Consider the following 18,621-nt stretch of genomic DNA (forward strand, 5'->3'; position numbering starts at 1 on the left):
AATAAATGGTGGATGCATTTACATGGTGTAAATCAAAAAAGAAAAGGAGTACTTGTGGCACCTTAGAGACTAACCAATTTATTTGAGCATAAGCTTTCATGAGCTACAGCTCACTTCATCGGATGCATTCAGTGGAAAATACAGTGGGGAGATTTATATACACAGAGAACATGAAACCATGGGTGTTACCATACACACTGTAACTAGAGTGATCAGGGAAGGTGAGCTGTTACCAGCAGGGGGTGGGGGGGGTGGGGACGGGACCTTTTGTAGTGATAATCAAAGTGGGCCGTTTCCAGCAGTTGACAAGAACGTCTGAGGAACTGTGTGTGTGTGTGTGGGGGAAATAAACATGGGGAAATAGTTTTACTTTGTGTAATGACACATCCACTCCCAGTCTTTATTCAACCCTAAGTTAATTGTATCCAGTTTGCAAATTAATTCCAATTCAGCAGTCTCTTGCTGGAGTTTGTTTTTGAAGTTTTTTTGTTGAAGAATTGCCACTTTTAGGTCTGTAATGGAGTGACCAGAGAGATTGAAGTGCTCTCCGACTGGTTTTTGAACGTTATAATTCTTGACATCTGATTTGTGTCCACTTAATCTTTTATGTAGAGACTGTCCAGTTTGGCCAATGTACGTGGCAGAGGGGCATTGCTGGCACATGATGGCATATATCACATTGGTAGATGTGCAGGTGAACGAGCCTCTGATAGTGTGGCTGATGTGATTAGGCCCTATGATGGTGTCCCCTGAATAGATATGTGGACACAGTTGGCAACGGGCTTTGTTGCAAGGATAGGTTCCTGCGTTAGTGGTTTTGTTGTGTGGTTGCCGGTGAGTATTTGCTTCAGGTTGGGGGGCTGTCTATAAGCAAGGACTAGCCTGTCTCCCAAGATCTGTGAGAGTGATGGGTCGTCCTTCAGGATAGGTTGTAGATCCTTAATGATGCGTTGGAGAGGTTTTAGCTGGGGGCTGAAGGTGATGGCTAGTGGCGTTCTGTTATTTTCTTTGTTAGGCCTGTCCTGTAGTAGGTAACTTCTGGGTACTCTTCTGGCTCTGTCAATCTGTTTCTTCACTTCAGCAGGTGGGTATGGTAGTTGTAAGAATGCTTGATTGAGGTCTTGCAGGTGTTTGTGTCTGTCTGAGGGGTTGGAGCAAATGCGGTTGTATCGTAGAGCTTGGCTGTAGACAATGGATTGTCAGGGTGCCAATGCCTGAGATGATGGGGCGTCCAGGATTTCCAGGTTTATGGATCTTGGATAGCAGATAGTATACCCCTGGTTGGGGTTCCAGGGGTTTGTCTGTGTGGATTTGTTCTTGTGCTTTTTCGTCATCAAGGATCTACAATCAATCCTGAAGGACGACCCATCACTCTCACAGATCTTGGGAGACAGGCTAGTCCTTACTTATAGACAGCCCCCCAACCTGAAGCAAATACTCACCAGCAACCACACAACAAAACCACTAACCCAGGAACCTATCCTTGCAACAAAGCCCGTTGCCAACTGTGTCCACATATCTATTCAGGGGACACCGTCATAGGGCTGAATCACATCAGCCACACTATCAGAGGTTCGTTCACCTGCACATCTACCAATGTGATATATGCCATCATGTGCCAGCAATGCCCCTCTGCCATGTACATTGGTCAAACTGGACAGTCTCTACGTAAAAGATTAAGTGGACACAAATCAGATGTCAAGAATTAGAACGTTCATAAACCAGTCGGAGAGCACTTCAATCTCTCTGGTCCCTCGATTTCTGATCTCAAAGTGAGTATCCTTCAACAAAAAAACTTTAAAAACAAACTCCAGCAAGAGACTGCTGAATTGGAATTAATTTGCAAACTGGATACAATTAACTTAGGGTTGAATAAAGACTGGGAGTGGATGTGTCATTACGCAAAGTAAAACTATTTCCCCTTGTTTATTCCCCCCAACCCTCCACTGTTCCTCAGACGTTCTTGTCAACTGCTAGAAACGGCCCACCTTGATTATCACTACAAAAGGTTTCTCCCCCCCACCCCCGTTGTCCTGCTGGTAATAGCTCACCTTACCTGATCACTCTCGTTACAGAGTGTATGGTAACACCCATTGTTTCATGTTCTCTGTGTATATAAATCTCCCCACTGTATTTTCCACTGAATGCATCCGATGAAGTGAGCTGTAGCTCACGAAAGCTTATGCTCAAATAAATTGGTCAGTCTCTAAGATGCCACAAGTCCTCCTTTTCTTTTTGGGGATACAGACTAACATGGCTGCTACTAAGAAAAATGGTCTAAATGGGAGCTGAAAGTACCAGGGGAAGGAGTTAGCAAATAACTTAATTCCTTAAGTGTCATAGACTGGAATGCACAGAGCCAAAGGGATTTTTTTCTTTTAATGGCATGGTTACTTCGGAAGTATGTGTTGTAGAGTCTGAGGCCTGTTGTATTGTGGAAGAAAGATAATTAAGGATGGATAATGTCATGTTAAATTGTACTAAGAAATTGGCATACTCATGCATTGAATTGTTTAATTATGATAAAAGAAAAAAGAAATGGAATCTGAAGGGAGAAGTTTTAAACATTGTTTCGAAGCTCAGGTATTAATTTAAAATGATCCCTTTTGGTGTCTTATAAACAGAGGAAACTCCGAGAGGTATCCACAAAGTATCAACTTTTCCAGAAACCAGCCAATTTTGAGCAGCGCATGTTGGACTGTAAGCGGGTACTGGATAGTGTAAAGGCAGAACTCCATGTTTTGGATGTGAAGGATACTGACCCCGATGTAATCCAGTGTCACCTGGACAAGTGTATGGTAAAGTACTTTTATTGGTGGATTTTTTCCAAATCTTGTGTATTTAACCCATATATAACATTCTCTTTCTCTAAAATGATGTGCTTAGGATTTTTTGCTTAGTTCTGTATCTTGATTAAAGTAAATGCTTATATAACTTGCCACAGTATACAAACAGAACTGTTATTGGGTAAAGGCTTGGATAAAAGTTGTAATACTTTTGAGTGGAAAATACATAGTCATAAAGGTAATGCTTTGTTAATTACAGGATATAAGTAGTACAACACTTATCAAAATTCCCCACCCTGGCTGTTGCTCATGTTCTGGAGGCAACATGCACTTTAGAGAGAAGTGTTTACTTGGCTTTTCATTTTAGCTTAATTCTAATACCTTTATGTAAAAAAAGAGAAGGGATCATGGGAAATCTCTGCCAGCTCCTTTGGTGGTGATGCACAGTAAATTTTATGAATATTCGGTTTAATAATAAAGTGGAAAATGGATCATCTGAAATTTGAGAATTGATCTGTGATGAAACATTTTGCTTCTTACTACTTGACCTGAAGAAGATGATACACAGCATTTATATGCATTGTGATGTCCAAGTTCTTAACAGTCCCAGGGAACGATTACCTACTAAATCTAAAATGTAGCTAAAATGTATTTTTCTCTGGTTTCAGAAACTGTATAAAACTCTAAGTGAAGTGAAGCTTGAGGTGGAGACTGTAATCAAGACAGGAAGGCAGATCGTACAGAAACAGCAAACAGACAATCCAAAAGGAATGGATGAACAACTCACAGCACTAAAATTTCTTTATAATGATCTGGGTGCACAGGTAAGAAGAGTGACAAATATATACCATATAATATAGAGCATTTATCTTTTTTCCTTTTCTTAAATACTCATGTATGAGCAGTGGTAGGTTTGATTTCAGAGTTTCAAATTAAGGTTGTGATCCTGCAACTGGCTAATGCAGTCCTAGGTTGCATCAGGCAAGTTATTTTCAGTAGACAGGGAAGTCTTAGTACCATTGTACAAGGCGCTGGTGAGATCTCATCTAGAATACTGTATCCAGTTCTGGTCTCCCATGTTTAAGAGAGATTAATTTAAACTGCACAAGTGCAGAAAAGGATGATCAGAGAAATGGAGACCTGCCTTCTCAGAGGAGATTCAAAGATCTTGGCCTGTTTAGCCTAACCAAAAGAAAGCTGAGGGGAGATATGACTGCTCTCTCTAAATATATCAGAGGGATAAATACCAGGGAGGGAGAGGAGTTATTGAAGTTGAGCGTTATTGTGGACTCAAGAACAAACGGATGTAAACTGGACTTCAACAAGTGTAGGCTTGAAATTAGATGAAGGATTCTAACCATCAGAGGAGTGAACTTCTGGAACAGCCTTCTAATGGGAGCAGTGGGGGCAAAAAATTGAATTGGCTTGAAGACTGAGCTTCATAAGTTTATGAATGGGATGATGTGATAAAACCGCTAATAGCAAATATCCCCAATGATCAGAGACTGGACACTAGATTCTCAGTTACAAGAGAGAATTCTTTCCCAGGTGGCCATTGGATCTTGTCAAGATGCTCAGGGTCCAACTGACCATCATATTTGGGGTTGGGAAGGAATTTTCCCCCAGGTCAGACTGGCAGAGACCCATTTATTTGTTTATTTTTTATTTTTTTGCCTTCCTCTGCAGCATGGGGCACAGGTCGCTTGCAGGTTGAAACTCGTCTAAATGGCGGATTCTATGTAACTTGAAGTGTTTAAAACATGATTTGAGGAATTTAGTAACTCGGCCAGATGTTATAGATCTGATAGGAGTGGGTGCGCAAGGTTTTGTGACCTGCAAAGTGCTGGAGATCAGATTAGATGATCATGATGATCCCTTCTGGGTTTAAAGTTTATGAACTGACAGTGTGCAGGCAAACTGCTGCATCCATTCATAATCAGTTGCACGATCAGAGCTTAAGTGTAAGAGTTTGTATTCATGTAATTGCAGCATGATCACAGATACAGTAGTTTTGGTTTTAGCTTGTTCTAGTCTTTTAAAAAAAAATCACTTTTTGAACAGAATGGTGGAGCAGATCCTGCTCCTCCTTACTATCCCAATTTGATGGTAGGTGGTGGTTTTTGTTCCTCACGGAGGCAAGGTCGTTTCCATTCTTTGCTGTGCGTCTGGGTTGTCTTTGGGCAGGCTTATAGCATATCTCCTTTTAGCAACCTATAGTTTGAAATCCTAAAACAAGGTGTGTTCATCAGCAATTTTTTGAACCCCGTTCAAGACACTTTTATGATTATTTGGTCTTCCGGGGGTGCTTAGGTCACTAGAAATGATTTGGCGGATAGCTAGATCCATTAGACAAATTTTTCCTTCATGATGGGAGTGAAATGAAAATTTTAGGAAATACAAGTAACATTAGTGAAGAGACAAGGTGGATGAGGTAATATCTTTTACTGGACCAACTTTTGTTGGTGAGAGAGAGAAGCTTTTGAACTACATAGAACTCTTCTGCAACTCTGTCATTCGAAAGCTTGTCTGTGACCAACAGATGTTGGTCCAATAAAAGATATTACCCCACCCATCTTTTCTCTGTAATATCCTAGGACCAACACTGCTACAACAACAGTGCAAACTAATAGTGTTATAGACATTAAGAACTCCTTTAGATACTGATTCAGATTTTTGCTTCAGTCATGGAATGATGTACGTGCCCAGTCTAAAGAAAATATAATTCTTTGGACAAACATTTAATAAAGAAAAGAGTAGAAAACTTGTTTTCTTCTAGCTTTAGCTAAGACATAAAATCTAAAAGGAAGCAGAATTTTCGCAATGTAGCATTCTTCAGCTAAAGTTATGGTATATGGCCAAATTACTTCACTCACACTTGTTCAGAACAATAAAATATTCCAGGAAGCAATTTGAAGTGGAGGCTATTCAGACCAATAAAGATACCACTGAGACCTGTGCATTAACTGCTTGTTATGCACCTGGGTAGAAAAATCTGTGACAGCCTATTAGAAGAGCAGAGTTGCTTACAGCATTCCAAAGCCATTTAGGAAAAAGATTTAAAACTACAGCCAAGGTATTTTTGTTTTCAGAACTTTTGAGGATGTATTGTTCTGAGTAACACAAAAGGAATACAAGTACAAATACTAAACTAAGATAAATTCTTATTGTTGAGATTTTGAATACATTTTTGGCAATATAATTTGCCTACTAATGTTACAGTCTCGACTTATCTGGACAAGTGAGGATGGTTCGTAATATCTTGGTCTTTTAACCTAATGTAATTGGTTTTGTGCTAGTAATACCTTCATCTTCATCCACTTGGACCTAAATAACAAATATTTCTCCCCCCCTTAAACACGGGGGCAGGGGGAGGGAAAATCTCATCTATAAATAATTTGTCAACTATCTAATATATACCATGACTTCTCTTATGGAGGGATATATGACAGTTTTAACTGATTAATGTATTCTGGTGTAATCACTGGCTGGGCCTTAGAATTGTCTTAGGCTTGTTTAAAATAAATACATAAACAATTACTACTTGATTTTTGTTCAAAATCTTACTGGTTGGTAAATGCATAGTCTTTGGCTGATATTTCGAGAAGATTCATTCTGTCTCTCTCTCTCTCATACGTTAGTGTGGTTCTACTCTGGAAAGTAACTGAAAAATAGCACTACCTTACTCAACAAATCTGCTCCCTCAGTGTATTTGAAGGGACGTCTGCTAATTTAAATACCCAAAACTTTTGAATGCTTTTGTTAGACCTGTAGAACCGCTAACTCAAAGGGAGTTGCATTATATTTCTTATGCATCATCAGCAGAATTGTTTAGAAAGTACCGGTCAGCCCTCGTGGTGCACTACCTTTGAAGGCAATAATGGCACTTTTGACTTGTGAAGTTACAAAGGTTTTCCTGCAGATCTTTATTACTGGTGATGAACAAGAATGAAATAATCCATTTTGATTCTGATACCCATAGTTGAGTTGGAAAAAAAACTACTAGTATGCTCAATACATTTGAAGTGGAAGCCATTGGGACACAATAGAAATGGAATCCCCCAATGCCACTTTTACAGAGTTCCTTTTCAGGGAGGATGGAACTAGACTTCAGTGAATATAAAACACTTTGAGGTAACATTTCGATTCAGGATTATAAACAAAACAGAATTTTCATTTTCATAATAACTATTATATTTAAGTTCCTTTAGCTTTAAGCTTCAGTCTGTTAGTGATCACCTAGTCAGTGGTTAAATTTGTCAGTTAGTAGCTGTAAAGAAGTGACATGCCCATTTGTTTCTTCTGTTCTTTGTGTAAGTGTATTATGTAGTTTCAACTGTTGATCAGTTAGCGGGAGGAAATTGATGATTTTGTTCTTTATAGTAAGATGTAAAAATTGTAAAGAACTTAATATTCTTTTCAGGGCACTTTGCAATACAAGACAACTTTACAATGCCATTATTTTATGTGTTCAAGTGAGTTTTAATTGCTGGCTTCTTTCTGCAGGTTACTGAGGGGAAACAAGACCTGGAACGTGCATTGCAGCTGGCGTGCAAAATGAAAAAAGAAACTGCTTCTTTGTCAGAATGGCTAGCCCTTACAGAGACTGAATTAGTACAAAAGTCCACTTCAGAGAGTTCGCTTGCTGATCTGGATACAGAAATTGGCTGGGCTAAAGTAAGCAAGCTATATTGTTGTAGGGCTGTGAAACGATTAAAAAAATTAATCACGATTAATTGGGAGATTAAAACAAATCAGTTGCAGTTTTAATCATTGCAGTTTAATCATTAAACATTTAATCATGCAGTTTAATCATTAAACATTTAATCAATGTTAATAGAATACCATTTATTTAAACATTTTTGGATGTTTTTCTACATTTTCAAATATTGATTCACTTGTATGAGCTGAATTGAAAAATGCTATTTCTTTTCTTTATCTTTCTTATAGCACAAATATTTGTAATACAAATAATATAAAGTGAGCACTGTACACTTTGTATTCTGTTATTGAAATCAATATATTTGAAAATGTACAAAAACACCCAAAAGTGTTTATATTGTTTAACAGTGCAATTTAAACTCTGATTAATTGTGATTAATTTTTTAATCAAGTTAATTTGTTTAAGTGAATTGCTTGTGTTAACTGTGATTAATTGACAGCCAGAATTATAATTCCTAGATCAATTACTATTTTTATTGCATTAACGCTGCAGTGACTCTGTCTGGAATTTGGGGTCTTCCCCATTTGTTCCCAAGCCTGTTAGATGCTTAGTTCTTACTGGAGTTGATCATTGCGGAATCAGATCTGTGGTATCACAAATATCTTAAACTGTGAGCTTATTTATTCTGTATAAATGCCAGGACAATGTTAAAGATGTTAAGAATTAGCTGTTTAGCTATCTTATAATGTCTCCTACATAGTTCTTAATCCTTAATAAATATGGTGTTAATCAATGAACACATTAATATTACTATCATAGCAACAGGTGTGTTCAGAAAGTTTCCATCAAAACTGTTTTAGGTGGAAAATTGGGTTTTCAATGGAAAGGGTTTTTTTTGTCTGCTTTCTGTGGAAAATTTTGACTTTTTGCTGGAAAAACTGAAGAATCCTAGAATTTTGTAGAAACCGTTTGGGTTTTTCAAGGATAAATTGAAATTTTCCACAAAGGGGGGGAAAACAATTCTGACAAGCTCAATGTATTCTATATTAAAGGATTTATACTATAGATCACACTGATACATGGAAATTTATTTAAGATTCCCTGATTTGTTCACAACTGCAAAATTGCATTGGCAAGAATACAGTCATGTTATATCTGATGCGATAGTTACTCAGCAGTCATATTTTCCATTAACTCAACACATTTTTCTAACTTAATTGCTTATTTGTTTTTCATTATTTGTTGCTGTAGTTAGAGAACATTGAGGTTAATCAATAAATAATTATTCACCTAATGGACCGAAGGACGGATGAGTGGCTCAAAGTACTTCTCTCTCTCTCTCTCTCTCTGAGAGAAAGAGAAGTACAATAATATTTATATATTTTATATAAAGTTATAATATATATGGAAAGATACTGTTACACTCAATTTGTAAGCCCCTTGAGGATAATAGGGTTATAAGAAATAGTCAGCATGTATTTGTCAAGACAAATCATGCCAAACCAACCTAATTTCCTTCTTTGACAGGTTTATTGGTCTAGTGGATGAGGGGAAGCAGTAGATGTGAGATATCCTGATGTTAGTAAGGCTTTTGACACTGTCCCACATGACATTCTCATAAACAGACTTGGGAAATATGTTCTAGATGAAATTACTGTAAGGTGGGTGCACAACTGGCTAAAAGACTATAGTCAAAGAGTAGTTGTCAATGGTTCACTGTCAAACTGGGAGAGTGTATTTAGAGGGATCGCACAACGTCAGTCTGAGGTTCAGTACTGTAATATTTTCATTAGTGACTTGGTAATGGAATGGAGAGTATCTTATAAAATTTGCAGATGACACCAACTGGGATGGGTTTCAAGCACTTCGGAGGACAGGATTAGCGTTCAAAATGTCCTTGACAAATTGGAGAATTGGTCTGAATTATCAACAAGATTAAATTTCATAAGGACGAGTGCCAAGTACTTTGGAAGGAAAAATCAAATGCACAAATATAGTATGTGTAATAGCTTGCTAGGGGGTAGTACTGCTGAAAAGGATCTGTGTTATAGTGGATCACATATAGAATATGAGCCCAAAATGTGATGCATTTGCAAAAAAGGCTAATATCATTCTGGGGTGTATTAACAGGAGTGTTGTATGTAAGATGTTGTATGTAATTCCCACTCTACTTGGCACTGGAGTACTGTGTCGAGTTCTGGGCCCCTCACTTTAGGAAAGATGTGGACAAGTTGAAGAGAATCCAGAGGAGAAGAATAAAAATGAGGGGGAAGGTTTAGAAAATCTGACCTATGAGGAAAGGTTGAAAAACTGGGCGTGTTTAGTCTTGAGAAAAGAAGACGGGGGGTGAGGGGGTGGAGGAACCTGATAGCAGTTTCCAAATATAGTAAGGGCTGTTACGAAGAGAACAGCGATCAGTTGTTGCTCATGTTTACGGAAGGCAGAACAAGAAGCAATGGGCTTAATCTGCAGCAAGGAGGATTTAGTTTCAATATTAGGGAAAACTTTCTAACTATAAGGGTAGTTGTTAAGTTCTGGGTTAGGCTTGCAAGGGAGGTTGTGGAATTCCCATCATTAGAGGTTCTTAAGAATAGGCTGAACAACACTTGTCAGGGATGGTCTAGGTTTAGTTGGTCCTGCCTCAGTGCAGGGAGCTGGACTTGGTCACTTCTCAAGGTGCCCTACGTTTCTATTATTCTATAATTATATAAATCAGGGAGCTTTGTAAATAACCAGATTTGAGTACATTAGTGAACAGTGACCCTATATGATGAGAGTTTGAACTATATATTTGGTTTCCCTCACGGTATCAATTTATTTATTTTCAGGTAATAAACTGTATTATTGAAATCCTCCTTATAAGTATGAGAGAGCCCAAAGGTGATTGTATGGTAACTCCCTTTACCCCTGGCTAATAAAACTCTTGAGCACTCTATAATATATTTAAACACATGCCATGATGAAAAACAAGGTGACACACAGACTTTTAAATTTAAGGAAGACATAAACACTTAATTGAAATAGTTCTGTCTGTTGTATATGTGCATATATGGCAACAGAAGCATTGTGGTAATATAACAAAATATGGAAAAATGATCATGGGATTTTGCAAAAGGAAGTTGAGATTTTTCAGAAGCATTTTGCATTGCTCTAACTCTTCTCCCACTAAAATCAATGTAAAACATTTCAGTAGGAGCAGAGTTAGGCCAATACTGAGTGTGTTTGAAAATCTCACTCTTTATGATGCTTTATAGTGTGAAAAGGACTCTTCTTAAAATCACAGCTGTTTTTGTATTGTAGTGATTGGCAGTGTGTGCTGTAAATGAACTATCTGCTTAGGTAATACTTGCTTCAAAAATAGTTAAATAATATTCAAGATTTTTTTGACTGAATGAACGTAATTTTTTTCCACTACGTGATGTACAGACAGAATGCACACCCTTTCTTTGGTGAAAAGCAATAAACCATTAAAAAAACAAACATACTAACTGCCTCCTTGCTTTTGTGATCCACTGGATGTGGCGGTATCCTATTAAGTGTTTCTCTTGTTTCAGAATGTACTGAGAGAGCTGGAAAGAAGGAAAGCTGATCTGAACACCATCACAGAGAGCAGTGCAGCACTCCAGGCCTTGGTGGAAGGCAGCGAGACTTCACTGGAGGAGAAGCTCTGTGTTCTTAATGCTGGCTGGAGTCGAGTTCGGACCTGGACTGAAGACTGGTGCAACACCTTGTTGGTAAATTGTTTGTGAATAAAATATTTTGTGTGTGGTTCTTCTCTTGTCCCCCGCCCCCTCAACCAACCAACCAACCACTAACAATTTAGAGTCCTCTTTCTACTTTGACAGTAAAGCTTCCACTGTGCCCATTGTCTTAAAGCAGTGGTTCCCAAACTTTTCGGCACCATGCCCCCTTTTTAATTTTTGAGAAACCCTCATGCTCCCCACCTCTCCTTTACTATCATCCAACCCCCCGCACCCCTACATCTAACCCCCCCTGCTCCCTGTCCCCTGACCTCCCTCCCCTGCAGTTTGGGAACCAATGTCTTAAAGGAAGCGGGGGATAGATTTTTTGGCAGCCCACTTGCTGTGCAGCCAGGGCAAGTGAAGTTATGAAGACATGAAATGAGGAAGCAGGAAATTCTTTTGAGATAGTATGTGTTTCAGACTAGCTTACAGACGTTGGCCCCCACATGGTCTTTGGGAATGGAATGCACGTTGCTAGTGCCTACTTGCTACAGTGATGGAGCTACATAAATTCCTGAGGCAGACAGATAAGTTGTCATTTTTAACTCACTACATTGGAAGTGATGCTTAGTCACAGTGAATAAAAACAGTGATATATTTTTATTTCAACATTCAGGCTTTTCTTTCTGGCTGCACTGTTAAATTCTTATCCAGGTCCTCATCTTCTCCAGTCTGACTTACCGCAATTTCTTTCTTGCTGGTCACCGTATCACACATGCCATGCCATTCCACTCCAATCCATTCAAAATGCACCTTGCCAGCATCACCATGTTTACTTATTGCACGGATCTCATTACTTCCCTTTTAAAACCCTACACTGGCATCCTCTATTTCACCACTTAAGTTCTAGCTTCTTGTCTTTACTTTCATGGTCTACTGTAGCTCTGCTCTGCCCTACTTGTCCTGTCGAGTCCTTTATTGTGACGACACCTTGCCTCTTCTGGTCCACCAGTGATGCCAGTCTTGTCCACCCATTTGTCAGCTTATCCCATAATTGTCTCTCTACCGTCCTCTACACCCCTCCTTATACATGTAGTGCTCTCCCCTGAATTAATCTGGATGGAAGGTCACTATCCTCTTCTCATCAAAATGTCACCTCAAGACCCATCTCTATTGTGACACCTATAAGAAATAATGTATCCTGTAATGGTTTAGTCATTAGTTAGGGATAGCTGATTTTATGGAATAGAATAAAATAAACCAAAATAATAAAGCAACCCCCACCTCACCCCTCTCCTGAACACCCCCCCCCCCACTAGTTCTGGTACTTTTAAATATCTTCCCCCCCCCTCCTTTTTTTTGTCCTCATTACAATCATACTCATCTGTGACCTTCTCAGATTAGTCTGCAAGCCTTTTGGGGCAGAGGCTTTGTCTTATTATGCTTTTCTACAGCTCTTGGCACAATGTGTTCCCAATCCTGATTGGGACCCTCTCGGTGCTATCACAATAGAAATAAATAGCAACATAGTTAATGAATCATTCATTTGATGACTTCCGGGGGTGGTATATGGTTCCATGTAACCTTTTCTAAGTAAGTTGCTATATCGCTTGTGGTTAGCATCATTGCATTGTAAAGAAAAAAAACAAGCAAAGAGTAATGGATTGCTCGCCCTCTGGAGTCTGCCAGTGCTGCTGCTTCATCTGCTTGGAAGAATCCTTGTTGAGCAATACAAAATACTGCTTTCTCCCCCACTCTACAGGATGCTGAATGTTCTGTGGGTGGCTTCCCCAGCTCCTGGTGGCTCAGCTGGTGATTGTGTAATACACTGATACTTTGAGGGTGGTTTTTCCAGTTCAGGAAAGCATATAGGGACCTGCTTTGAGTCCATCTCTACTCAGGAAGCTCTTAAACACATGCTTAAATTTATGTGCTGTCCTGAATAGAGATGCTTTCCTGAATTGGGCCCTATATCTGTGTCTTAAATTAAAGAAGAAATCCCATTTGGCCCCCTGTTCTGCTTATCTGTCCCATTTCTCTCCTTTCCTCACTCTTTCTCTCTCTTTCTTTCTCTCTTTCTTTCTCTCTCTCTTCCTAGCCTCTTTCATGAAAATAACTATCGTGTTTCTCCCCAATGGGAACTTGGGAGCATCAGACAGAGGGAGTGCAGAGATGCATGTGTTTTCTGTTGCTAGCGCACAGCTTAAAAATTCTAAATATGTGAGCCAATCAGAGCAGAAGGATTAGTATATTCATCGCATGACTATTTATCTGTAAAGTGAGAAATGCATATCAGATGTGATGAATCAGAGGACAGGAATTGCATAAATGGCAACAAAACATCAAAACCACACTGAAAGCTATACAAAAAGGTACTCAATTTAAAAACAAAATCCCATTTTAGTCTGAATTGTTTTTACCTACTATTGTTATGAAACATCTAAGATTACTATAATTGATAGAGATTAGAGGAAATATTCTGTTTTTGTCCTGCGTTTTCGTTGTGAATCTGACAGTCCATTTCAGTATTTCTCCTGTAGAGTCCGTCACTTTCCTTTTTCGTTTGTGTAGGTCCCTTACACAGCTACATGGGGAGAAAAATATCCTTTTAAAAAGGAAAATGCATGACTTTCCAATAGTCACAGTGGACTAGTGATGAAATTATGATGTTGTAAAACGGGAATTCTTAAATTCTAATCCTGTTTCTGCTACAGAATTGTGTGGCCTTGTGCAAAACACCTTCTTTACCTTTGTCCATTTCCTTGTCTGTAAAACTGGGACACTAACTCTTACCTACATCATCAGAGTGTAGATTCATTGGTTAATGTTTATAAAGTTGATTGAAGGTGTGAAAAGTGCTATAAAATGTTCAGTATTTTTCTTCCTAAAGAATGTGTAGCATTTTTATATTTCATTTAGGATTTCCCTACCTGGGACATTTACAAATATTTTTGTTTTTATTACTTGGATATATTTTTTGCTTCCCTTTCCAGAATCATCAGAGCCAGCTGGAAATCTTTGATGAGAATGTTGCCCACATAAGTACTTGGCTCTATCAAGCTGAAGCCCTGCTGGATGAGACTGAGAAAAAGCCAGTGAGCAAAAAGGAAGAAACAGTGAAGGTTGTAAACTTAATCTTTTAAAGCAGGGACTTATAAAATAATAGCACTTTTTGATTCCATGTGAGATTGAGCTAGCTTTTCTGTTGATTTTTCTGTGCACTGCAGTAACTTTCTGCTGCTTTTTCCTCTCAGCGTTTGATATCAGAATTGGATGATGTGAGTCTTCGAGTGGATAACGTGCGAGACCAAGCCGTTATCTTAATGAACAGTCGTGGCGTGTCATGCCGTGAACTTGTAGAACCGAAGCTGTCTGAACTGAACCGGAACTTTGAGAAGGTATCACAGCACATCAAAAGTGCTAAGGTGAGCAAGAAAGAGTCACAAAACCAGGAAGTTAATTTATATTTTAAAAACATTTGAATGTCTGTGTGGGTATACTACTACTAACAGCTTTGTAGGGATAACTTCATTTTAATATACAAAGATACTTTTTATCTATGTAAATCTCTATATGGGAAAATTAATGGATTCAGTCAGTAGCCAGTCACACCTAGCAATCAGCAGGTTTGAATCCTGAATTTGATCATATGTGAAAGGGTGTAGTGGCACTAGGGTGACTAGATGTCACAATTTTATAGGGACAGTCATGATATTTAGGGCTTTTTCTTATTTGGGCGCCTATTACCTCCTACCTCGGTCCTGATTTTTCACACTTTCTATCTGGTCACCCTAAGTGGCACTAACCTATTATCCAGTAGTCATTTATTTAGACGATAAAGTAAATCCATATCTTGGCATGATTGTCAGTCTGTTAGAGAGAGGCCACAGGACTAGGCTAGCCAGAGGCCTGCAGGCTGAAATTCATTGGCAGAAAGTCTCTGGCATGTACCAACATTCTACCTAGTTATCTCTAGTTATTGTAATGAGGCAACTCCTGCGATTTCATTACAAGTCCCATGATATTTTGGTATTTTTCTGTCATGGTCATGTGTATGATGAGAGTCTCACTTTTCTTTTTAATGAAAGCTAAGCTTCTTGCCCTTTTGGTTGTGGAAAATAGCTTGAAATTATGAACCTTAAAGGGCTCAAATACCAGAAACCAAATGAAAACAGTCCAAACTAATTAATTTTAAAATCTCCTGATTTTGGGGAAACCTCATTGAGGATTTTTGAATCCTGGGGTGAGTAATACTGTTTGTTTGGGCAGGGAGGGGGTTAGCTTTATTTTCTGAAAATAAATAGTTCAGTATACAGTTTTATGGCCTGATCCTGCAGACAGGCATGCATACTGATAACTACTTACACAGAGAGTCACATTTACATGAGTTACTTCAGTATTTGCAGGATTGAGCCCTTAATTTGTGTGGTTTTTGTTTTGCTTTTGTGCTACAGATACTTGTTGGTCAGGAACCCTTGCCTTATAAATTTCCTGTCGAGCCAGAACCCCAGGAACCTGGAGTGGCTTCTGCAGACCTTGACAAATTTGAGAGTGATTTACAAAACATGTTAAAAGTTGTGGAAAAACACATGGAATCAAGTGATGAAGATGAAAAGGTTTGTGAGTAATGGATAAATTAAGCAACTCGATCACCTCTTCTCTGTTTCTTTAAAATACACTGCTGAATTAACTGATCTCTCTGAAAAGGAAATTTTGATATCTCAATGAATATGTAATACCACAATTTTCATAAATACTAGGATTGGAAGAGACCTCAGGAGGTCATCTAGTCCAATCCCCTGCTCAAAACAGGACTAACACCAACTAAATCATCCCAGCCAGGGCTTTGTCAAGCCGGGCCTTAAAAACCTCTAAGGATATTTTACTGAAAACCACTTTAAATTGGCAGTAAAGTAGAGCGGCTGGGGCAGAATGAGGGGATGAGTAGAGTAGCTTCTCCTCCTCTCCCTAGCATGGATAAGCTGTACTGTCTGCCTTGTTCACCCCTGCTCTTTGGCTGGTGCAGTGAGAACTCCCCATCCTGTCTCAGTCTATTTTAATGATGGCTTTATATGTCCTTTAGTCTTTGATGCTTGTGGAGAATTGGAATTTCTCAGCTCCAATTTGTTTTGGGTGACAGTGGGATGCTTAACAGGTCTGAGTGTTAATTTTGTTAGCATTCAGGCAGTCAGCAAATCCATTTTGAATACTCTAACTTGGGCTTTCTGTAAATGACCATAGGCTTCTATAATTTTTAGATGGATGAAGAGAGAGCCCAGATTGAGGAGGTTTTACGGAGTGGAGAGCAAGTGTTACAGCGGCCCATGGAGGACAACAAGAGGGAGAAGATCCGCTTGCAGCTGTTGCTTCTGCAGACAAGGCACAACAATGTAAAGGTGTGACTTCAGAGTTTTAACATGACTGACTTCTGGTGCAGTCTACCTGGTGGACTTCTGGAAGCCGATTTGAAATCTGATTGTGACCACGTAGTAGCATGGTTTAGGGGATGAAAGCCTTCAGCATATTTATTGTACATACAGAAAAAATGACTGACTGAAACTCAGTGATCCCTAATTCCAAAATATTCTCCAAAGTTATAGTTTTGTGTTTCTGCAGTTTGATTTTCTAAATTTTTAAATCTGTCCCCCGAGCCAATCAGAACTTGTTGTAATTAATTAACCCCCACATCATACTAAACAGAATCTGAGCTCGATTTAATATAAATAAGTAAAACCCCTCTTCCCCCCCATTAATTTTTCTCACACTGCATATCCCCCATGCCTATTTTGTTCTAGGAACTGAAGTCTTTTCAAAGGAGGCAGGCGGTGGAGCTCTCCCCTGCGTTTTCACAATATAAGAGAGAACAGGACAGTCTGTTGAACTGGCTGAATGAGACAGAGCACCATCTGTCAGGACTGCACGGAGAGGAAGATGAACAAAAACTACAGGTAAATACAGATGTTTAAAAAATTAAGAGTGAAGGTAATAAATGACTTCATATTAGAGTTGTGTGCTGGTGCTCAGGGATATTCTTTTGATGCCATCATGGTAAGGAGTGTGTCCAGAAGGGTTGTATTAATTTTTCCATTGTGTCAGTTTGGGATTAGCCTGGAGCATTGTCTTATCATTACTGGGGGAGCAGTAGCAACCCCTGTCTAACTTTCTTTTAAATTGGTTATTCTTTGAGTGCTTGTTCACGTCCATTCCACATTAGGTGTGCGTGTGTCGCATGCACGAGCATTGGAAACTTATCCCCTTAGTGGCTCCCGTCGCACCGGTGGGGCCCCCTGAGTGGCGCCACTGCGCTGTGCATATATACCCCCTGCCGCCCGACCCCCTCCAGTTCCTTCTTCCCGTCTGTGACGGCGTTGGAACAACCTCTCTCTCTCGTACGAGAGCAGCCCCTTAGCCTTTCTCTTATATACAGCTGTTATCAGTTAGTTAGCTTACCTTTGTTGTGGACACTTAAGTGATCAGGTGCTTGGAGGCTTCCAGCACCCGCCCTGGGCCGCAGGGGTTGTGCCACGTGCCGCAAGCCTATGCCAGTTAGTGACCCCCACAGCTCGTGTCTACGTTGCCTGGGGGAAGAGCATCAAACTGAGCGGTGTAAGATTTGCAAGGCGTTCAAGCCAAGAACAAAGAAAGAAAGAGACTTTCGTTTGAAGCAGTTGTTGATGGAAGCCGCATTGCAGCCACCGGGCCCAGAGCACCCGACATCAGCTCCGGCTTCCTCGGTGTGTACTGCTTCGGAGCTGTCGGGAGACCTGGCACTGGCTAAACACCGAAAGCTGTCGGCACTACGCCACCAGACTAGGCCCCGGCACCGCTTGTCCTTCCCGGTGCGGCCCGTGGCGCAGCCAAAAGGAAGGTGCGGACGTTCTCTGCATAGGAGGCCGGCGCCTTCCAAGGCCCTGAGCGCTGATAAGAGCGGGAAGGCCGCAGTACGTGCGGCTTCAGCACCAGAAGTCCCGCCGAGCCCAGGCCTCAGTGAGCTCAGTGCGGACGATGGGCTCGAGGACTTAATGGGTCAGCCCTCCACGCCTGGCACCTTTGAGGCGGCAAAGGACCTCATTGAGCTGTTGGCGATGAGCCTCCTCCTGTGCAGGGAGAATCCGCCGGCACCCTTGCCATTGGTGCTGTTGAGGGGTAAGCTGGCAATGGGGCGCCGTTCAAGGACACCGTCCTGGCATCGCTCCTGGATTTGGTCTCGGTCGAGCTCCGCGTCTGTGGACGTGAGCTGGGGCTCCTGGTCAACGTCCTCAAGTCCACTCTCATGCCCATGCAGAGAGTGGAATTCATAGGGGCGGTTCTGGATGCGGTGCAGGCCAGGGCAAGCCTTCCAGTATCCCAATTCTGAGCTATCCAGCAAGCAGTGACCTCCCTGCACCAGTTTCCAATGACAACGGCCAGGTGCTGCCTGTGGCTGCTGGGCCACATGGCAGCATGCACGCACGTGGTCAAGCATGCCAGACTGTGACTCGGACGCTGCAGG

At 40.4% G+C, this 18,621-nt stretch overlaps 1 protein-coding gene across 1 annotated transcript in view; it reads left to right on the forward strand.

Annotated features, from left to right (window-relative positions):
• UTRN (utrophin) overlaps positions 1-18,621 on the forward strand; it is a 528,745-nt gene that overhangs the window by 139,579 nt on the left and 370,545 nt on the right. Inside the window, exons 31-39 of the mRNA XM_077813162.1 lie at positions 2,625-2,798; positions 3,455-3,610; positions 7,290-7,460; positions 11,001-11,180; positions 14,123-14,251; positions 14,384-14,554; positions 15,584-15,745; positions 16,388-16,525; positions 16,925-17,077. Coding sequence (XP_077669288.1) covers positions 2,625-2,798; positions 3,455-3,610; positions 7,290-7,460; positions 11,001-11,180; positions 14,123-14,251; positions 14,384-14,554; positions 15,584-15,745; positions 16,388-16,525; positions 16,925-17,077 — 1,434 coding nt within the window. The remainder of the gene's footprint in view (positions 1-2,624; positions 2,799-3,454; positions 3,611-7,289; positions 7,461-11,000; positions 11,181-14,122; positions 14,252-14,383; positions 14,555-15,583; positions 15,746-16,387; positions 16,526-16,924; positions 17,078-18,621) is intronic.

Source organism: Eretmochelys imbricata, chromosome 3 (genome assembly GCF_965152235.1).
Source record: "Eretmochelys imbricata isolate rEreImb1 chromosome 3, rEreImb1.hap1, whole genome shotgun sequence".
Lineage (NCBI taxonomy): Eukaryota > Metazoa > Chordata > Testudines > Cheloniidae > Eretmochelys > Eretmochelys imbricata.